We start from the raw sequence: 22,682 nt of genomic DNA on the forward strand, positions 1-22,682 counted from the left end.
GATATACGGAGAAAGTGCATGTTTATTTGTTTTCACCAAGCTTCCAGGGTGGTTAGAAAAGCATTTTGGTGAAGTCGGAGAAGAATTGGACACTGGACAGTGACAATCTTACAGAAGGTATGAATGTAGTTGTTGGATCCAAAGATTGTATTTGGGGCAGGTGCTACTATGGATGCAGCAGGTAGGGCCTGAACTGTGGTGAGGTCTCCTGTTTAGGTGCTGAATCTTTAATCATTGACTGGTGAAGCAGAAGTACTTCTCACATTTGTCCCTTCTCTCACGGCCACTTGTAATAAGTGATAATATTCTTGTCCAATTTGATATCACAGAATGTGGAGGAGGTTAGCCAATAACCTTCTAACTCCACCTCTGGCTAGGTATGGGCCATTTCCAAAAGTCATCCTGTTGCCAGGGTTGGGGGAATCCAGGTCCAGAAAGAAAAAAACCCTGCCACAGATTGGCTTTAGCCACAGGTGCTTTTACTCGACTGGCAGGTTAACAAGCTTCTCATCTCCACCTGTTGAGTAGAAGCACTTGTGGTTAAAGCCAATCTGAGGCAGGGTTTTTACTTTCTGGACCTGGAGTCCCAAACCCTGCCCGTTGACAAAACAGATTGAAAGTATCAATGAAATGTATTCATCTGGACTCGCAGACCATTGATAGCCATGTGTTGAGCTGCAGCATTTGGCTGGATTTGTTGATCCACCTGTTGATGTTTGGTAATAGTCTGAATGAATGAATTATATATAATTTTTCTAGTGCGTACTCACATTTGTGTAGTACTGTATTTGCATCAAATAAAACACCTTGAAAAATATATACTATATTTTAATGATGATTTATTTGGTATGCTAAACTTTGTGGCTTTGCAATACTTTTTGTTTACCGATGTGTTATTGGCTGTAATATACATTGGACTTTAATTTAGAGATACATAGCTATTATTTACATTTCTTTTATTTTTTTCTAGGCTCTTGGGATTATACAATCAGAGTTTGGGACACAAGAGATGGCAACTGCCTGGACACAGTCTATGACCATGGTGCTGATGTCTATGGTAAAATGATGAATGAATGGAATATGAATGGTTGATGACCAGGTTTCACCGATACGGAGCCCGCGCTAGTTGACTAGTTGATTGTTCCCAAGGAACAATTGAGTAGCCAACAGGTCTGTTAAAAAATAGCATCAGTCATGGACATTGTGATTTCGTATGAATTTTGTACAAGAGATCATTTTAAAATGTAAGCACTTGCTGAGACTTTGTAGTAAGTGTGGCATATCCATCCTACATTGTTGATAAATATTGTGAGAAAATAATAACATGTTAAGGGTCAAAGGTGACTTTGTAGTGATATTGAATGAAAAACTGGTTGCGTACCTAAATGTCATTATTATTAAAAATAACAATTACTTAAAGCTGCTCAATGTAGAAATTTGCCCCAAAATATCTTTACAGTAGCCTTTTCATTTGACCATTTATGACTAAAACATCTTCTAATGAGCAGATTAACACCTTAGCTGTTCACAATGGGTACTCTTGCAAGCCTCTGGCCAATAGTTTTCAAACTGGATTCAGGATCGATATTTTTCGCCCTCTGTCTGCGGATGTGATGTCATGCATGCATTGTTTTGTGTATGTGAAGAAAGGAGTGTGCAGTTTCATTTTTTGGCCACATGTGGCAGACGCGATTTTGAAATTCAATTTCCTGCATTGAGCAGCTTTAAAGGTAATTAAGCAATATTAATCAGAGTACCATGTTTAGACAGTGGGGCCACATAGAACAAATTGAAAAGAAAATTGTTAATGTGACTTCTCCAAGGTCAAATCAGCCATCATGCTTGTGTTGGTCACTCACCATAAAGATCATGTGCATCCTTCAAATGTTCAGTTGGGTTGATGTCAGGACTTGTGTGTGCGTGCGCACGTTTAGGTTTAACATGCCATCAGAGTCGTCCTTTCACCATGGCCAGTTGTAGCAGAGACAGTACAGTGAGGCTGTGGTCTCTAACACCACTCATCTCTCCTCTGCTGCTAAACATCCTCACCAACCAACCATGGGAGAAGATAATTGGAAACACTGGTATACTGTATTCACTCTGGGTTGGTTCTGTTTCATCTTGTTGGGAATTCTAAGGTGGTATAGACCCACATTGGTGATGTGTCTTGCAGATAAAGCTATGGTTCCAAGTTCTCCACCACTGCTCTGTGGTAAAGTGTCAAGAGACATCAAGCAGGAGCTGGAGAAGCTAAGCTCCGACACTACAGCCAAGAAGCTGCGATGGTTCTCTGAATGCTGCTCGGTAGCTATTTTCTATATTTTTTGTTGATGTAGTTTTGTATTTACATAATAGATTTGATAATACAATATTAATAGTTCTTTTTTTGTTGAAAACTTTATTTCTATTTTCCATTTTGATTACAAGTAACAAATTGCCCTTGAGTAGGCAAGTAACAAAAGTATACAAGTTACAAAGAATGGCACAAAGGTTGATTATTATATTTCAGCACAACTTAGACAAATGTTAACCCCAAAAGAACCAACCAAACAACAACAACTTAAAAAAAAAAAGGCTGCATCGTATTACAAAGTCGTTGGCTTACACCAAAGGTCACACATCAACAAATGACAACTTCTCCATGTAGTTAATTAATGGTCATAAAGGTCTTATGATATTTTTTTGAAAACCTCTTAGACAATATCTTAAATTCTCAATCTGTAAGCACATCATGACTTCTCTCACTCACTGAATAAAGGAGGGTGGTCGTACATCCTTCCATTTCAACAGGATCAACCATGAGACGAGAAAGTGACTGCATTCATTTGGTAGGAGCTAAGACCATGCTGGCTTGGCTGCTTGTATTCGGGATCTTGTTCTTTCGGTCACGACCCACAGCTCGTGACCATAGGTGAGGGTAGAAACGTAGATCGACTGGTAAATCGAGAGCTTCGCCTTTCGGCTCAGCTCTTTCTTCACCAAAACTGACCAATACAGAGTCCACATCACTGCAGACACTGCACCAATCCACCTGTCAATCTCCCGCTCCATCCTGCCCTCACTCGTGAACAAGACCCTCCTTCACTTGGGGCAGGATCTCATCCCCGACCCGGAGAGGGCACTCCACCCTTTTCTGACTGATGTCCATGGCGAATTTGGAGGTGCTGATCTTCATCCCAACCACCTCACACTCAGCTGCGAACCGCTCCAGTGAGAGTTGGAGATCATGGCTTGATGAAGCCAACAGCACCACATAATCTGCAAAAAGTAGAGATGCAATGCTGAGGCTACCAATCCGGAACCCCTCAATGCCTCGGCTGCGCTTAGAAATTCTGTCTATAAAAGTTATGAACAGAATCGGAGACAAAGGGCAAACTTGGCGGAGTCCAACCTTCACTGGAAATAAATCCGACTTACTGCCGGCAATGTGGACCAAACTCTGATTCCGGTCATACAGGGACCCGGTCGAACACCTTCTCCAAATCCACAAAACACATGTATACTGGTTGGGCGAACTCCCACACACCCTCGATGACCCTGCCGAGGGTCTGTTCCACGGCCGGGACGAAACCCACACTGCTCCTCCTGAATCCGAGATTCGACTTTCCGATGGACCGTCCTCTCCAAAAAAAAAGAAATTCTGTCCATAAAAGTTATAAACAGAATCGGAGACAATGGGCAGCCTTGGCTGAGTACAACCCTCACTGGGAACGAATCCGACTCCCGTACTCCCGAAGTACCCCCCACAGGACTCCCCGAGAGACACGGTCGAACGCCCTCTCCAAATCCACAAAACACATGTAGACCGGTTGGGCAGACTCGCATGCACCCTCGAGGACCCTGCCGAGAATGTAGAGCTGGTCCACTGTTCCATGGCCGGGACAAAAACCACACTGCTCCTCCTGAATATGAGATTCGACTTCCAGACGGACCCTCCTCTCCAGCACCCCTGAATAGACCTTACCAGGGAGGCTGAGGAGTGTGATCCCTCTATAGTTGGAAGTGGAACACACCCTCCGGTCCCGCTTCTTAAATAGGGGACCACCACCCCGGTCTGCCAATCCAGAGGCACTGTCTCCGATGTCCACGCGATGTTGTAGAGGCGTGTCAACCACGACAGCCCCACAACATCCAGAGCCTTTAGGAACTCCGGGCGGATCTCATCCACCCCCGGGGCCTTGCCACCGAGGAGCTTTCCAACCACCTCAGTAACTTCGGAGCCCTCCTCAGAGTCCCCAGACCCTGCTTCCTCAAAGGAAGACGTGTTGGTGGAATTGAGGAGGTCTTCGAAGTATTCTTCCGAGTCGAGGTCAGCAGCACCCCATCTCCACTATATACAGTGAAGATGGTGCACTGCTTTCCTCTTCTGAGATGCTGGATGGTGGACCAGAATTTCCTCAAAGCGTTCTACAAGTCGTTTTCCATGGTCTCACCAAACTCCTCCCATGTCAGAGTTTTTGCCTCAGCGACCGCGGAAGCCGCGTTCCGCTTGGCCAGCCGGTACCTGTCAGCTGCCTCCGGAATCCCACAGGCCAAAAAACCCTGATAGGACTCCTTCTTCTGCTTGACGGCCAGCGGGTTCGAGGATTGCCCTTGGGTCCCTGCCCTTGGGTCCCTGCCCTCGATAAGTTGTCGGCTCACGGAAGGGATGATAATACAGTACATATCCCAAAACCTAGATGCAGTCATTAATGCTACTACAATCCATTAATCAATTTTTTCTGCACCATTGCTGCTGTTCCGGGTCACTAGGGCTAACTTGGATGGCTCACCAGTCAAGACAACTACTCACAATTATACCTATGGGAAAGGTATAGTATTAGTTTACCAAACAGGTCTTAGGAAGCACTACTGTTACATTTATCACAATTATGGTAACTAATATTACCGATTTAAAATTGTCAATATCAGAAAAAAAATTCACAATATAAAACCACAAATATTTTGACAACATAACATTAGCATCATCATACTAATTGGACAATCTCATTGTCATCTTAGGGTCAATAATTTTTAGGTCAATATTCTGTTCATCTCATGTCAGCACTTATTAGTATTAGTATTAAAAACAAAGTAATGTCGATTGACTGTTGTCTTGATTGTACTTTGACTGTTCACTCTGATCATGGAGCACCCTATCATCATTAAAAACAGTAATAAATAAATTTTTGGTCATTTCGATATGCAACATTGGCAGTTCATGAAGAATAGAGAGATTCACACATTTATTCATTTTCAGAACCGCAAATCGTCACAATATGGAGGACCCAAAATGCCAAAATAAAAAAAAATTATAAAGTGAAACTAAAAAAAGATATACAAATATATAATTCAATAATTAAATACAATAAAAACAACAACACAAATATATACACATGACTAAATAAATAAATAAATGCATAAATGCATACATGCATAATAATAATAAAGTAAAAGTAAATAAAAAAATAAAAAATGAGACTTCCCCCCAATTTTTTTTTTTTAAAAATGTGGAAATAAATTTATAAATAGATTCAAATATATCAATATCACTATCAGTCATCAAATAAAACGGCTCTCCTCTCATATTTATTTATTTCATGCTGCAGACGCTGTCAGCATGAAATGCGTCATGACATGTTATTCAAATGAGGGTCCAGTCCTTGTCTTGGGTTGGACTCAACCGTTGCAAACTGCCGTTCAATGGTAGAGTGAAGAGGTTGGCGAACAAGGAAGTCTCGCTGGCTTGCATGGAGAGCTCCAACAATGGACGACTATCTTGTCCACTGTCATCACAACTTGCGACTTGAGTTGCCCGACAACGTCACACAAGTTCCTGTAAACAACAAGGTCCATTGTTTCTTTTCTGTGTGTGAATTCTCCCCTGCTGTGGAACGGGCAGACTTGGACATAGACTGACATGTCGATCAACCAAGAGGCGAATAGTTCAACCCAAGACACACTTAAGACCACCCCCTCATTTGAATGTTTTGAACATTTCATGACGCATTTCATGCTGACAGCGTCTGAAGCATGAAATGAATAAATATGAGCGCAGAGTCTATTATTTATTAATTGACATTTAATTATATTTATTTTTGTATTTATTTCCACATTTGTTTTCATAATATATATTTTTTGAATCTCATTATTATTATTATTTTTAATTGTATTCATTTATTTATGCATACTGTATATATTTCCTTGTTTTTTTATTTTTTATTTAAATGTATATTATTGTTTGCATTAAATTTTTTAATTATATTTTTTATACCCATTTTTATTTTCACTTTTATTTATATATTCATTTTTTTATTTTGGCATCTTTGGGCCTCCATATCACGTGGTTTGTGGCCCACAGATGATTGAGCCTATCCCAGCTGTCTTTGGGCGAGAGGCGGAGTACACCCTGAACTGGTCGCTAGCCAATCACAGGGTAATCACATTAGGGATGTTTCGATCACACTTTTTTGGACTTGAGTCCGAGTCTCCTCATTTTGAGATCGGCCGATTCCTAATCCCGATCCGATACCTAGACATTTTATTAAGGAGACCTTTTATATGGTGAGTGGACAGTGGTTAAACTAAGTAAACGCATCTACTATATATATAATTTCCGCCACACGATGCTCATATTGCACACAGTGCAAGTCGCACCGTCTTCGCTTTCCACATTCACTCTGTGCCACCGCCCAACTCCAGATTTAATAAAAAGTTATATAAAAAAATAACCTCATACGTTTATCAGAGTCCTGATCAGGAGACAACGTCCAATTCTGATCGAGTCAGCAACCACGTGATCGGGCTCGATTTCCGATCACGTGATCGGACGGGACATCCCTTGATCACACACTTCAGATCTAAATTCTTGCAAATTGTACAACTGCAGCCCAACCCCCCTCCCCCCACCCCCCACCCCCCCCAAAGACTGCACTTCCCTCAAGACTTATTTATAATTTAGCATGATGCATTACTTCAAAATTACTTATTTGATAACTGGAATATTTAGATCATTTAATTAGGTTATTCTAACCGGTTTGTGATTAATTTACTTGTGTGTGTGTGTGTTTTCTGATAGCCTCCAGGGGGAAGCAGCAACTTGTGGGACTTGGTATCAGTCATTAATGGACAGGATGACTCACTGCTACCAGGCAGCTACAGCAAGGGTGTAATGCACATGAAACACCTGCTAAAGTTTAAAACAGTAAGTATCTGCAATCAACCTTCACATGTGCAGAAGCTGATTAGCTACACAATAAAGCAACTGTTTTAACCACCAGCCAACCAAATTAAATGCTATTTCTTCCTTACTGAATAATTACTATGAACAACTGGCACTTCATCTGTGTTACATTTCCAAAGAGCACATTCACAACATTATGACCACTTGCATCATTATTATTATTATCATCCATCCATCCATTCCTCCATCCATCTATCCATCTATCTATCTATCTATCTATCTATCTATCTATCTATCTATCTATCTATCTATCTATCTATCTATCTATCTATCTATCTATCTATCTATCTATCTATCTATCTATCTATCTATCTATCTATCTATCTATCTATCTATCTATCTATCTGTCTAATAATATAATGAAAACATGTAAATGCAAGGTGTAAACATGGGTAACAAAACAATTTAAAGAAATATATTTACATTAAAAATGCAAGTAGTCCACAATAAAATACTTGAAATGATTGAAGGTAATCAAGTAAAAATGCATAGTACTTAATTTATAGCACTTTTCCACCTTATATGGACCTCAAAGCGATGACGCAGCATCAGGAGCAATTCGGGGTTCAGTATCTTACTCAAGGATACTTCAACATAGTCACACTGCCCTTGGATTGAACCCACACATTCAGGGTTGCGAGACAACCACTCTAGCACTTATCCACGCCATTCCGACAACAACAACTGGATGTATCGCTATTGAAATGTCGACAGCGCGCTGGAAAATTGGAAAGTTTCTCCTTCACTGAAAAAGTGGGTGTGATCAATTTAACACTCAAGGTGGCACTATTCAGGTTACACCCGGGCCGGCGGCATGGGCAGGCATTGGGGGGCCGTGCCCGCCCTGGCAGTCAGCCGTGCCCGTCCTAGCTGTTTTGAGGGGACTCGACAAACCATCTTTCTATCAGTCACGTAAACTTGCGCCTTCTGTTTCAATTAAAGCCTGGCGTGCCAGCCAACCACATATCTCCTTTCAAGTTTGGCTTTGATTAACAGCTAAAGGTAGCCAATGACAATCGGGAATGGGAGGGGGAGATGGGTGGGGGACGCGCATTAGACAAATCTACGTCCGGGTTCGCGCGTTCGCCCGCCGCAGTGAGCCCGTCATGCCGCTATCCTTTTGTGAATTAAAAAAAAAAGTGATACAAAGCAAGTATTGTAATGGGAGGAAAACCTTGATCCAGGCTGACACAGTTGACATCGCTAGGAATCCTAAGTCCACTGGTTACAACGTTCACAAGTGAGTGGCACATTTTTATTTTAATCAGTCAAGCCACACAACACATGCATGGACAAATTGTATAATAATACACAGTAATACGGTTAACAGACCCACGCAGGCACACAAACACAGCAACAACTTATATTGGAGCATAAAATTATTTATCACTAAAGCACAGTTGCAGTAACAATTTGAGTTGAATTCCGTTTGTTCGTTTTTTAGCCAAGTTTGTTAATGTTGACGACTGTCAGTTGATGACTGTCTCTTATGTGATGACTAAATGTTCTGTATTTGTTGTTACTTGTTGGGGACTATGGATGAAAATTTGCCATATTTACATTTTCTTGTTATGTAGAATTCTCAACAGTGGCGTGCACAGAGATTTTGGGGGGCAACTGCTCCGGGGGGGGGGGGGGGGGGGGGGGTTACGGGGGGAAGGGCACTTTCGTGCACAAGGAATATACCTTACTGACAATTCCGAGATGACGTCACAAGTCAAGATGGCCGTCAATTTGGTGAACGAAATCTGCTCATTGAAAAGCGTTGGATTGTTGTAATTTGATTTGGGAGGATTATTTTGATTTCAAAATGTGATAAGATGTCGTTTGTATGATAGTCACAGGAAAAAGCATTACAATCTGCCGTTTGTTTTCACCGTATAAAGGAAGCATTTGCATTGTGTTGCATTAGGGACATATCAGACATGCCCATGATGTTCAGAAATGTCAATAGAAGTTTTTAAATAAACATTACACACACATAATAATAATTAATAATACCCCACAGCTAGTTTAAATAACAGCCTATTAGTGTAACATGACTGCAAGAATTGTAGCATAGAAGTAACTTACAGTTATGGTTTGTACTAAATTTAGCTAATAAAAGCTTCTTGCCTGCTGATTTAAACTACTTAAAAAAAAGATTTTTCAATACAATTAACCTTAAGGAGACAATCGATATTAAAATGGGATCTTTAAAAGGTGCTAAACTCTAGTTAACATGACTCTCTGGCCTTGACTCTCAGTCTGACCTTTTATCTTCATGCGTCTTTGATTTCATCCAAGAGAGCAGAGAGATGCTTCCTTTGACTGCTTGCTGTAGCTCCTTTTCTTTTCCCCTTTTCAGCCTCTCCTTTCTAGGCATTATGCTACAATTACTAAATAAATAGACCAATTTTAACCAAACAGACCAATGGCATGAGAATTAATAAGACTGACTGTTGTCATTACAAGAAGGCAAAAGGGTATTTTTCACAGGCAATTGACAATTCCAAACATTTCTGATATTTCCACAATGCAACTCAACGCAAATGCTTCGATCACCAATGACGTATGGGATTGTTTTTGCCTGTGACTACTAGCATAATACAAACCAGACACAAACGACAGTTCATCACATTTTGAAGTCAAAATAATACCCACAAATGAAATTACAATGATCCACAGTCTAATGCTTTTCAATGCACGGATCACAGCGAGCTTCCTTTCACCGTTATTAGTCTTACTATGTGGTGGTTATCACGTTATCTATTATTGAATTAGCATATAGCATTTTAAACTAGGTGACTAATATCGGCTAATTTATGCTCAGTTGTTTGTGCTGTATGAGACATGCTACTTCACAACAAAATGATTATAGTTAGGGAATAGAGGGCAAACAAACAATACAATTTCACTGGATTCATAACACAGTTAACTGGCTGGGGTGGAACAACAGGGGAAGGAGATAGATGCGTGTGTGTGTGTGTCTGTCTTACACCGCGACCGTGGGTAATTAGCGTTCACATGACAAAGGAAGCAAGCGAGAGAGAGAGGTAGGTCGGGTCCGCATATTGGTTTTTTTTTCACACGCGATTAATCATGCAGCTTTTCTAAAAGATTGTGTCAACATTGACCTGTCCTCAGTAAATTATTATTTTTTGTAAAACTTTCCAAAGGGCACTTTTTTTAAGAGAGGGCAGAGGGGCAAGGGTGTGAGCACCACTAGAGGTCTACCTGTGCATGCCAGTGATTCTCAATATATTACAAACTTGTCCATTACTGTGCATTGTCCTGCCAGGATAAAGTAATAAATGAAATGAAAATAATAAATGAAGAGCAGAACTGATGAAACCAGGTGGAGACAAAAGCATGATCAACAAACAGAAGAAAAAGCACCATAAAACTCCAGATAATTAACCCATACTTGGACCAAAGCACCAATGTTATGTTCCAGGAAAACAAAAGTCAAAAGCTTAACAAAAACTCAAATCATGACTTTTGATATCGTTATTATTTTGCAAATGATCATGAAGTTGTGGCTGGCAAATACATATACACTGTACCAGGGTTTTACCTGTCTACAAAATTCTGAGGCAGCCACCTCCACCTAATTTGCTTGCCACCATCAGCCTGAGCCGCTGATATCGTTCAACACAGCGCTGGCAGCAATGCATTTTAACTGCAGTTGCGGTGTTGCGCCATTATGGAGGCGCTATATCAACAGAAGTTCACTGGAAAGACCTGAAGCAACAACCGAAGAAGAAACAGCTTTTTTTTTCTTGCTTTTTTTAACTTTAATATACCGAAGAAGAAACATAAAAAAAATTTTTAATATCTTTTTGGTTTTTTTTTAGCCTTTAATTGACAGGACAGCTGAAGAGTTGATAGGAAAGGGGAGAGAGAGGGAATGACCTGCAGGAAAGGACCGCCATGGAGCAACTGTTGCACACGCCCAGTTTGAGGCAGAGGTGGCGCGCTCCAGCCATTGCCAAAGTCATAAAAACACAGTATATACAATAAACATAATAGTGTTTTACAACAACGCTGAACTATATTTACAATTTAATATGTACTAGTGGATGAATTTTTAATGATTGTAGTTACAAAAATGGCAAAAAATTAATGGAAACTTTATATTCATATAATTTCTCATTTCTAGTCCCTGATTGTAAAATGGCTCCAGGAGGGCAGCCACCGCGAGTACCGATACCTTAAAATAAGACTGGTATTGGCACCGATACCGATACCTGGTATCAGTAGTCACCCATCATAGTCAGGATGATACGGCCTCATTTTGAGCCAGGAAAAACCCTGCGCACTGTGTATGAAATTTAATTCATGCTTTCACCCTCGCTGTGAGTGTGACACATTGTTCTATAATTACAAAATTATTGTTGTGTATTCAATATTTTTCAAGTTGAATTGTCCTGTCCTCTTTTTTGTGTGTTGTGCCTCAGTCTGAAGCCCAGGAATTGACCATTGTCAAGATGTCTAAATTTGGAGGTGGTATCGGTGCTCCCAGTAAAGAAGAACGGCTTAAAGAAGCAGGCGATATCCATCTGAGGCTTGGACAGATTCAGCGATACTGCGAATTAATGGTGGAGCTTGGACAGGTGCTGCATGAGCAATCCTGCATATTCCTTATTTGTATTGCAAAGTACAGCACACTCTTTAATCTTTACTCAACAAACTTGTGTTGAAACTTCATATCTATAGCCAATAAATTACACAATGCTGTTAACTCATGAAGAAAATTAATTTTAATAAACTACGGTCTGAGCACCGACTGAAACAGATTTACACTATATTCCTTGATCCGGGTCAGTACAGACGGTCCTTCTCAGTCAATGTATTCTTACGAGACTTCGGGTCATAAAGCTCTCGCCGAAAAGGCGGAAGCACTCGCCGAAAGGTGGGCATTCGTTGTTTTGTGTATCGTCACATGATAGATGAAAAGTGGGACATACTGAGAATGTTTTGAATTAGTGACTAAGTGTAAATATTTTTTCTCTGGCAGTGGGAGAAAGCATTAGCTGTAGCACCAGGAGTATCCATGAAGTACTGGAAAAAACTGATGCAAAGGTAGGTTTTCATTTTCACCTATATATTTATTAATGACGCTGTAAAAATACGAAGCTACGACTGATGGGTGTAGCAGGACATCACTGAAGTTAAACATGGATGGACATAATATTATCACTGGTAGAGTATGATTTAGCCTTAGACAATGTGGCAAAAGTAGTGATGGGTAGTCGAAGAGGCATCGTGAAGCCTTTCGATACATTGAAAAACTGCATTGATACAGTACTATGTCAATACTGTCTAACTGAATACTGACACCTGCTGGACCTAAAAAATCTCTACAGACAACGTATAGTCTCAACTGACACTGATTTGATGACTATATATCCATTCATCCATCCACAATAATACAATTTCAGTACAATACAGTGTTTTCCATTGTATTATTTCATTTCTTCATTTTACCCGTTCATGCACAAATTATGATAACCTGCTTCAGGATTTTTTTCTCAACTCTTTTTATTACTCTTTAGGCATGAAAAAAAATGATCACCTTCATTTTTTTAAACATACATTTTTCAAGGAGTTGGTGACATGTCCAAAGGGTGGATAACGTGCATTTGAGCAACTGATGAAATATGTCCATCTATCCATCCATCCATTATCCACTGCTTAATCCAGGGTTGGGTCGCGGGGGCAGGAGGGATCTGAACCAGATGTCCGAGCCACCTCAACTGGCTTCTCACAACGCGGAGGAATAGCGGCTCGACCTTGACCTCTTGGATGACCGAACTTCTCACCCTATCTCCAAGGGAGAGTCCGACACCCTGCGGATGAAACTCATTTTGGCCGCTTGTATCCAGGATCTTGTTCTTTCGGTCACGACCCACAGCACGTGACCTTAGGTGAGGGTAGGAACGTAGATTGACCTGTAAATCGAGAGCTTCGCCTTTTGGCTCAGCTCCTTCACCACAACGGACCAATACAGAGCCCGCATCACTACAGGCGCTTCACCATTCCGCCTGTCGATCTCCCGCTCCGTCCTGCCTTCACTCGTGAACAAGACCCCAAGATACTTGGAACTCCTCCACTTGAGGCAGGATCTCATCCCTGACCCGAGGAGGGCACGCCATCCTTTTCCGACTGAGGACCATGTTCTCAGATTTGGAGGTGCTGATTCTTATCCCATCCGCTTCCCACTCAGCTGCCTGTTAACGGCTCCAGTGAGAGTTGAAGCTCGCTCAACAGAACTACATCATCTGCAAAAAGCAGAGATGCAACGCTGAGGCCACCAAACCGGACCCCTCAACGCCTCGGCTGCGCCTAGAAATTCTGTCCATAAAAGTTATAAACAGAATCGGAGACAATGGGCAGCCTTGGCGGAGTCCAACCCTCACTGGGAACGAATCCGACTCCCGTACTCCCGAAGTACCCCCCACAGGACTCCCCGAGAGACACGGTCGAACGCCCTCTCCAAATCCACAAAACACATGTAGACCGGTTGGGCGGACTCGCATGCACCCTCGAGGACCCTGCCGAGAATGTAGAGCTGGTCCACTGTTCCATGGCCGGGACAAAAACCACACTGCTCCTCCTGAATCTGAGATTCGACTTCCAGACGGACCCTCCTCTCCAGCACCCCTGAATAGACCTTACCATGGAGGCTGAGGAGTGTGATCCCTCTATAGTTGGAAGTGGAACACACCCTCCGGTCCTGCTTCTTAAATAGGGGACCACCACCCCGGTCTGCCAATCCAGAGGCACTGTCTCCGATGTCCACGCGATGTTGTAGAGGCGTGTCAACCACGACAGCCCCACAACATCCAGAGCCTTTAGGAACTCCGGGCGGATCTCATACACCCCCGGGGCCTTGCCACCGAGGAGTTTTCCAACCACCTCGGTAACTTCAGAGCCCACCTCAGATTCCCCAGACCCTGCTTCCTCAAAGGAAGACGTGTCGGTGGAATTGAGGAGGTCTTCGAAGTATTAGACAAGGGAGAAGTTCTGCCACAGGTTGGTGTTGAAGCTCTTTCTGACAGGGGATTCTGCCAGACGTTCTCAGCAGACCCTCACAATACGTTTGGGTCTGCCAGGTCTGACCGGCATAAAGCCCCAGACAACATAGCTCCTAGAATCATTGGGACACGCAAACCCCTCCACCACGATAAGGTGATGACTCACGGAGGATGAAATATGTTTATAAGAAAATAATTAATAACAAAAAATAATGTAAACACTATAGAAAATGTCTGTTTGGTTTTTAACATTGTGTTCACATATTTTTTTTAAACAGATTTCAAAAGTACCACTGATTTTCACACCCACCTAAGTGGGGCGAAATTCATTCTCTGCATTTGACCCATCCCCTAAGGGAGTGGTGAGCAGCAGCAGGGGCCACGCTCTGCAATCATCTGGTGATCTAACCCCCCAATTCCAACCCATAAAACATTTACCCAAAGAAAAATGAACTTTTTTTTTAAAGTACATATAGTAATTTTCTTTTTTTCTGGCAACCATTCATCATCACTGCCGCTGTCATCATCCCCACTTGAGTCAAATGATATATGGTCAACAATCCTGTAGGTTTTGTTAGCACCTGACCACTACAAAACATAAGGACCAGGATCCTTACTCTCATATGAGGACTAAAATCCATAAAATATTGCTATAATAAAAACTAAATGATGATTTAAAGCAAAAAAATAAAAATAAAATACTGCAGCTGAAGTATTTTCAAAAGCAACAAAGTTACAGCAACACTAAGTTGTAGTCACAATACAAATATTATTATTATTATTAAATAATGATGTCCAAAGTCCAATTTAGTGGACTCATGATCAATCACCATTTCCTCAAATTACAAAATCAATACTTGGATATTTTAACAATTATATTACTCCTTAGTTGTTGCTTGATGTCCCAATATATGTTTTATTTGTAAGGACGTCCCAATATATTTTTTGTTTGTAAGGAGCTCTTGGAATAGAAGGAATAGACACGTATTCCTTCCTTGCACGTCACATCTGAACTTCTGTCGGCCATCTTGTTGTGTCTTTTTTTTTTTCCACTTACAAACGTTGACCACTGGATGTTAGTGGATGTCAACACTACACTACACTTGTGTCCACGGGAGTGGCTAATGGCCAATTGTGGCAAAAAGATTCATTTATATAGGAGAAAACGTTTCAATAGCTGTAAACTGTAGTAACTACTATCCGAGAAAGGTTTAAATTCCCAATATCTGATATTTTTAGATACAGTCAATAAATAATGTGTCAATGTGAAAATGTGAGTGAAAAACATATGATGGCTCATATACCTCCCCATTAAAGATGTGTTATGATTGTATCGCAGGAGAGCTGATCAGCTGATGGTGGAGGATAACGATGATGCAATCCCCTACTGCATTGCCACAGGAGATATTAAAAAGCTTGTAACATTCTTCACAGGCAGAGGACAACTGCTTGAGGCCTTACTAATTGCACAGGTACAGTGAAAAAGCAGACAATGGCAGTTTTTTTTACTCAGAGCTAATTGAGCTTTAAACACCATAAGTAGTTGTAGTTCTATCTTGGACAGAAAACTTGACTTAAGCAATCATTCTTATTTGTCACGTTCTGTGTTTTGTGAATTTTAGTTTTGATTAGATTTTAGTTGTCATGTTTGCTTGTGTCCTTTTTTGTCAATGTCTCGTTAAGTTTTATTCCACCTTTAGTCCACCTGTGCTTGTTATCCCAGTCACTTGTGTCATCCTATCAGCTCGCTCAGCCACTTGTGTCTTGTCCAGGGGTCTCTTCTTGTCTCGTTGCTGCATTAGAGGAAGGTGGGAAGTCGGACAGATCTCGCAGTTCCGACCTCCAAGCGAATGTAAACAACAAAGAAGGATGATTCCGATAAATCGTTTGTTGTTTTGGATAACACAGTTAGTCGAAATCACGTTGGGTTACGCAAAGTAACTTTTTTCGAATAACTAAATTAATGTTATAATAAATAAATATATAAATGTGTTTATAATCGTGTAAATTATGTTTTGCCATTCACGGTCTTTACGGGGTTCGCCATTGTCGAGTGACGTCAGATTTAAACCGGTCAGTGAAATCTGGGTCCTTTTTTCCCCGACATCTCAACTCAGATTTCCAAGTTCAAAGGGACGTTCCCGTGCATATTTCCTGGTTTGCAGTTGGAAAAGTATGACTTCCCACCTTCCTGGAATGCAGCATTAGTTCGCTGCTTTCTTTGTCGGGTTATTGTCATTGTCATGCCTTGCGGATATTTTGTTTTGCTGTTTCAAGTCGTGTCTCAGTATTTGTTTGTAACTTTGAGTCTTCCTAACCTAATATCTTTTTGGACTTTGTTAATTGTGTGTGTATTTTTATTCCATGTGCATTGTATACGGTATTCTCCTTTTTGTTGTTTTGAAATTAAACTACCATTCTACCTTGCACACACACCTGCCTCGCTTCCGTCCAATTGTGTCCTCAACTCTGCCAAATCCCAACAGTCTTTTACAACAGATGAAATTTATCTGTCCAGGTTTAATAAGGGAGTCTAAAATGCCACACCATATGGGATTTGAAATTAAGTTTCTAGTATTAAATACAATTCTCGAGCGATGAGATAAAAAAAAAAAAAGAAGTGAATAATTAAAGAGAAATACTTAGTCCAGACTTTTTTACCTGCATCTTGGAAGTTAGCCAGAGAAAGTATTTAAGTAAGAAACTCGAAGATGGTCTTTTCACCCAGACATGTTAGAGCACGCAAACTGGCAGGCCAACAAACGTGCCCTCTTTTTCCCCCACTGGGACCAAGATTTGTACTACATTTGTAAATGTAGGAAAACGTGGCGCACTGTGAATACTTTTTAAATTCCCTACATCTGTTGCAGTAGTTCCATACCAGAAATGTATAATGGAAGAAGATCTTCTGAATATTTTTGTTTTAGGGGGCATGTGAGGGGAACATCCGTACACCTCAAACATCCTTAATCAACCACAAAACCAACGATGTGGACAACAGACAACAATATCAAAGGTAAAGCACACAAACATGCCAAAGCCACATTGTGCATTTCTCATTGTTGTGCAAGGTGAACTATGCTTAAAATCAATGTTTACTTACAAAACAGTTTGGGTTGATGCTTTTTTATTTTTATTTTCTTTGTTTGTTTTGAAATGTTGTTTAAAAATATTTTTTATGTCAGCTATTAATATTATTTAGATTTTCGAATCGGGAAATCATCTATTTGTACCTGGGCGAGCAGGTGCAGTATTCAAATAATAATAATAATATAATATAAAAATATAATAGTATAATATAATAATATTAAAGGGGGGTCAGGGTGATCGGGGATTTGTACTTGCCTGACTCTGACATCATGATGTCCTTTAAAAAGTTGACATTTAAGTTTGACATTGATAATAAAGTAAACATTTCTTTAAATATTTACAGTTCAGAAGTTTTATGGCAGCAAATCGGAGTATTGCTCTCGCCAAATCTCCCCTTTTTCTTTTCTGTATAAAATAATGAGCAATGACACTTAGAAAAGGGGGTTATATCGTGGTTGTATAATGTGTTGATGATTTTACTGTATCTTGTATCTTATATCAGAATCTGAGCGGGGAAAGATTTGTATGGATGCACAAACTAATTTTATGAAATCACACCTTAAACTAAACTAATACAAATGGCTAATGATAATTTTTATGACAACAGTTGAACTAAAATAAATGACAATGGATATGATTGTTAAAAAGTAACTTTAAAAGTTTCTTTTTGTTGGAATTATTTCTACAAAGGCACAATCAGAATGGGAATGAGCAAACATTTACACGTTTTAGATTAACGACAGAAAAGAAATGTATTGCATTGATTTGGAAGCTGCTGTCAAACAATGGATGAATCAGATGCAATCAACACTTCCTCTACAACAAATAACATGCATTCTAAAGGACAAACAACAGATAAACAAACAAACACCTTTTATTAATCATGTTAGGAATATTGAAGTGATATAAAGACACAAAGTTTTTTTTTGTTGAATTATAAAGACCTATTGCGGAGTTTGTCACTTTTTTAGTCGTGCCTGCCACCTCTGGCCTAAAATGTAACCGCAGCCTCTGTGTCACGCTCGTGCAAGGTGTGCGTGCGTCCAATTTAAATTTTCTTGGAGTCTGAGCTGGAGTTTTGGGGTGGGCTCAAAGCCGGCCTCTTCATCCCAATTGTGTCGTTTGCTAACACTACATGTCCGCGGCAACGAGCATGATGTCACCCTCCACTACTCTACCCCTCCCAACCCCCAAGAAACTGAAGGGAACATACAACCTGATAGACACAGTCACAATTATAAAGTTAGTTTTTTTTGTACTCATCTGGACATTGGTGGATCATGAATGATGTAGAAAAATCTTTAACATTAACATTTTAAACTCCGCAATGCAACTTTATGCTGGAGCCAACTTTTGGAAGAGGAGTATGCTCTGTTTTTTTCATCTTTAGGTTAAGTTTACATTTTTGAAAATACAAACTCAATCAAATCATGGTTGAAAAAAATATTTAAAATTTTGAAGGGGGTGTAAAAAAATAATAAAAAAATCTCTGTACCAAATAAACAGTATGACCTAAATAAATAAGGATTGTTTTATTTATTGAAGCGCTTAGTGTGCTACAGAAAAGCGCCATAAAATCTGTTGCATTATTATTGTTATTATTTATTTTTACAGTCTCCTTCATAATGTTTGTGAGCAGCTGGCTGAGTGGTACTTTCAGGATGGCTGCTCTGTTCTGGCCGCGTGCTGCCACCTAGCGGTCGATAATGTTAAGGTGCGTATGTGTTAATAATGGTAATAATGTGATCATCTAGATGTCAGTTTATAAACACTGCATGTATGTTCAAGTGAAGACCAAGATGATTACAATACATCACCATAACTATTGAAATTGATATTGCTCTTAGCTAAAACTTTTAGACTTGTAGATTTGGGATATTCTTTGTCTTTTTTTTTGTTTAGCATAATCCTATTTGCCAAATAACCGAAAGTATGTCCTAAATGAGATAACCCTTTATAAAAACCTAAATAATCTGCCAGGGTTTTTTTTAATTTTTTTTTTAGATTGTCCAACTAAATATCACAGGCAAATAACAATTCGTTTTATGTTGTATGTTTTATATCTCTTTGTGTTTTTAGTTAGCCATGTCGAGTCTGATCAGAGGTAATGAGCTGGAGTTGGCTGCGTGTGTGGGTATAGTCCTTGGCGAGACAGCCACTCAGAGTACGGCCTACTGTCTTGAACTCCTTGCCAGGAAGTACATGACCCCACTGACATGGTGAGTACCCCTTACTCTGTAATCCTGTAAAGTTTGCAGGATTTAAAAATATCTATATTTTCCTTATATATGACATATATATGAAGACCATTTTATCCAAATGCAAAAAATCCATAGTGACATTATCAACTGTGACAGTTACTTATCCAGACCTGCAAATGTGACAAACATTCCACCAGTGGTTTGTATCGATGAAAATCAGCGGGTTCGGTAAAGATGTATTCTCGGCAGTTTGTGAACTCACAAATACCGCAAGTATTCAGTTTGCAGAGCAATGTTACATTTATGCAATATACTCTCCAAATAATATAAAATAATAATAAATGCAATGCATTGCATCTTTTGTTTGTTAACTATTTTACTGTTAAAAAAAGAAAAAAAACTAACAGTACTTGCATCATCTGTACAAGTAATTTTCTCAACAGGTAAAGTCCGTATCGAACTGACGTAGCATGTGCTGCCGGTAAACGTTTTACAACACGGAAGGAAGCCTGCCGAAAAAATAACACTCGCTATGTGTGCACAACCTCGCAAGCCTGCACCACTCAGTGAGATGCGGGCTTAACTACCGGCAAACATGATTTAAAAAAAATCTTCTGTTCTTAGCCACATGTATCAAACTGAAGGCCTAAGGGCCAAATGTGACCCACCAAGTCATTTTATGTGGCCAGTGGGTGAGAGCTTAAGAGGCCTGATTGTCTTAACTCTTTTACTGCCAAATGTCATCCAAAAAACAAACCCGATAGTGCCAGCTGATTTCGAGTATTTTCACTCATCTTTCAAGGCAAACAGAATATTGTGTGCTATGACTACGTAAACATGGTGGGTACCATATGAAAGATTGGATTCTATTCTTTCATTAGAATAAAAGGTATGTTCCAATCTTATTACATTCTTTAGTAATCACCATTTGAAAATAGGTAATTTGAGTGACATCAAGCGAAAATGGCAAAAAATAAGGAGAAAACAAGCTTTTTGTGAAAAGATCAATTTTCTGCACAACAGTGACTTTTGACGCTAATATTTCTTGTTTAGCAATTCTCTGTGATTTAGATTTAATGTGACAAACGCTTTGATCATTCACGTCATCCTTGCAAATGTTTTATTTCCTGAGATCCGCCATGTTTTCATGTAATTTGATACTCAGGAGCCCATTGAAAAGAGATACAATGCTGCCATCTGCTGGCCATAGTTAGTGGGTGTTTTTGGACTTTCCTACCCCATTCACAAACCAGCGCTGCACAAGACGTTGCTCTGCCCAATGAGAACCCCCTCCCCCCTTGACGTCAATTGACGTTATTGACGGCATTCTTTAACGACTTTAGTATACATCAATAAACATTCTTGGCGATAAAAGAGTTAAAATAAATGCGCTTAAAGCGTGCATTAACTATAAACTACATTTATGACCATAATGCATGCCCCTCATGATAGTGACTGCATGCCACCACTAGGTTGCTGTGTAGGCTACTTGTCCACATCAAGCATCTAACAGGTTCACTGTAACGCTGGAGAAGCTGCAGGTAGGAGAAACTGTCCACGGGTCAGCTATTTGTCGTAGACCCCACAAATCTGCTTTTTATGGAAGAGTAGCACAAAGAAAACCGTTGGAAATTAATTTTTTGCCTAATGCCATTTCGGGGACACAACAAACATTTGGAATAATTTGTTAGCCCTAGTATGTACAGGCAGAACACAAACTTTGCACATCACCTTGAACACACCATCCCCATTGTGAAACATGGGTGTGACATACTCATGCTGTGGGGATGCTTTTCTTCAGCATGGACAGGGAAGCTGGGTCGAGTTAATGAGAAGCTGAATGGAGTTAAGTTACAGTAAATGCAGGGATATCAGGAGTCTTGAGATCGGGACAGATGTTCACCTTCCAGCAAGACAACAACCTTAAACATGAAGCTAAGACATAATGGTTGATTGCTCCTGCATTTCACAGACCACATAAAATGACATGGATGCCTGTGTCTGACCTGTGGGCCTTGAGTTTGACACTTGTGATTTACAAAAATGAATAATAGTAATGGGATGATTGATCTTTACTGTGTTTACATTTAGGGATCTCTCAGTTGACCTACTTGGAATGATTCCCGACAACCATATTTTACTGACTAAGGTCTGTGCATTTTACCCTGGAAGTACTGCAGAAATCAACCAATTACATGAAAGGGTAAGTGGGCCTAATTTACAATAATCTCAAGAACACACACTGTTTTGTTCTCATTTTCACGAAGTGAATGAAACGATTACCGCTATGCAAATGATTGCATTTTCTCCTCCTGAAATTAATGAGCCAAAATTGGATCACAATTACTCAAGCAAAACCTCAGCTGAAAAACAAGAAGATTGCGAAGGCCTTGAAGACTTGTTTTGCCATTATAAGAAGAGATTGACAATGACAGAAGATCATTTGACAATACTTTAGACACTGGTGACAATTGCAGACTATCCAAAACCCATAACAATTAACTTGAATTTGTGTTTTTGTTGCATGTGCACTGATGAAACTACTTATATGATTATGGCCATGTGTTTTTGTCATTCCAGTGTTGTCTCCCCTCATTAGAGGAGTGTCGAGCCTTGGCAGAGGAATCTATGTGTGAAGGAGATCTGTTTTCAGCTGTTAAATTTCACCTTCTGACCTCTGAACCTGAGAATGCCCTTAAGATAGCAATCAATCATGTCAAAGGTATTCTTTTATTTATAAACATACATGATAACTTCATAATTCTGACATTGACACTGAACAAAATTATAAATGCAACACTTTTTATGTGGCTCCCATTTTTCAAGAGTTGTAAAAAAAAAAAATAATTCTACATACACAAAAGGCCATTTCCCTCAAATATCTGCCTAAATCTGTTATTGGGAGCATTTCTCTGTTGAGATAATCCATTCCACCTCAGAGGTGTGGCATACCAAAATGCTGATTAGACAGCATGATTATTGCACAGGTGCGCCTTTGGCTTGCCACAATAAAAAGGCCACTTTGAAATGTGCAGTTTTTCATTATTGCGCGGGGGGGGGGGGCGTCTGGGGGATGTTTTCAGCATATTCAACAGCTCTAACTGGCGTTGGACCATCGTGACATTTGATCACTCTGATTGGCTGTTAGTG

The 22,682-nt window shown here is 40.1% G+C and overlaps 1 protein-coding gene across 3 annotated transcripts in view; it reads left to right on the plus strand.

Annotated features, from left to right (window-relative positions):
• Positions 1–22,682, plus strand: part of wdr17 (WD repeat domain 17) — a 45,428-nt gene that overhangs the window by 16,229 nt on the left and 6,517 nt on the right. For all 3 annotated transcript variants that reach the window (XR_015095732.1, XM_086081788.1, XM_086081789.1), the window contains 12 exons: positions 971–1,057; positions 1,935–2,084; positions 2,174–2,304; positions 7,058–7,183; positions 11,662–11,817; positions 12,222–12,286; positions 15,581–15,713; positions 17,169–17,257; positions 18,946–19,045; positions 19,411–19,550; positions 21,624–21,735; positions 22,113–22,254. Coding sequence is in view for 2 of the 3 variants with exons in the window: in XM_086081788.1 (XP_085937914.1) it covers positions 971–1,057; positions 1,935–2,084; positions 2,174–2,304; positions 7,058–7,183; positions 11,662–11,817; positions 12,222–12,286; positions 15,581–15,713; positions 17,169–17,257; positions 18,946–19,045; positions 19,411–19,550; positions 21,624–21,735; positions 22,113–22,254 (1,431 nt within the window). In the remaining variant the exon portion in view is untranslated. The remainder of the gene's footprint in view (positions 1–970; positions 1,058–1,934; positions 2,085–2,173; positions 2,305–7,057; positions 7,184–11,661; positions 11,818–12,221; positions 12,287–15,580; positions 15,714–17,168; positions 17,258–18,945; positions 19,046–19,410; positions 19,551–21,623; positions 21,736–22,112; positions 22,255–22,682) is intronic.

Source organism: Leptonotus elevatus, chromosome 8 (genome assembly GCF_054856555.1).
Source record: "Leptonotus elevatus isolate MCC_2025b chromosome 8, RoL_Lele_1.0, whole genome shotgun sequence".
NCBI classification, from domain to species: Eukaryota; Metazoa; Chordata; class Actinopteri; order Syngnathiformes; family Syngnathidae; genus Leptonotus; species Leptonotus elevatus.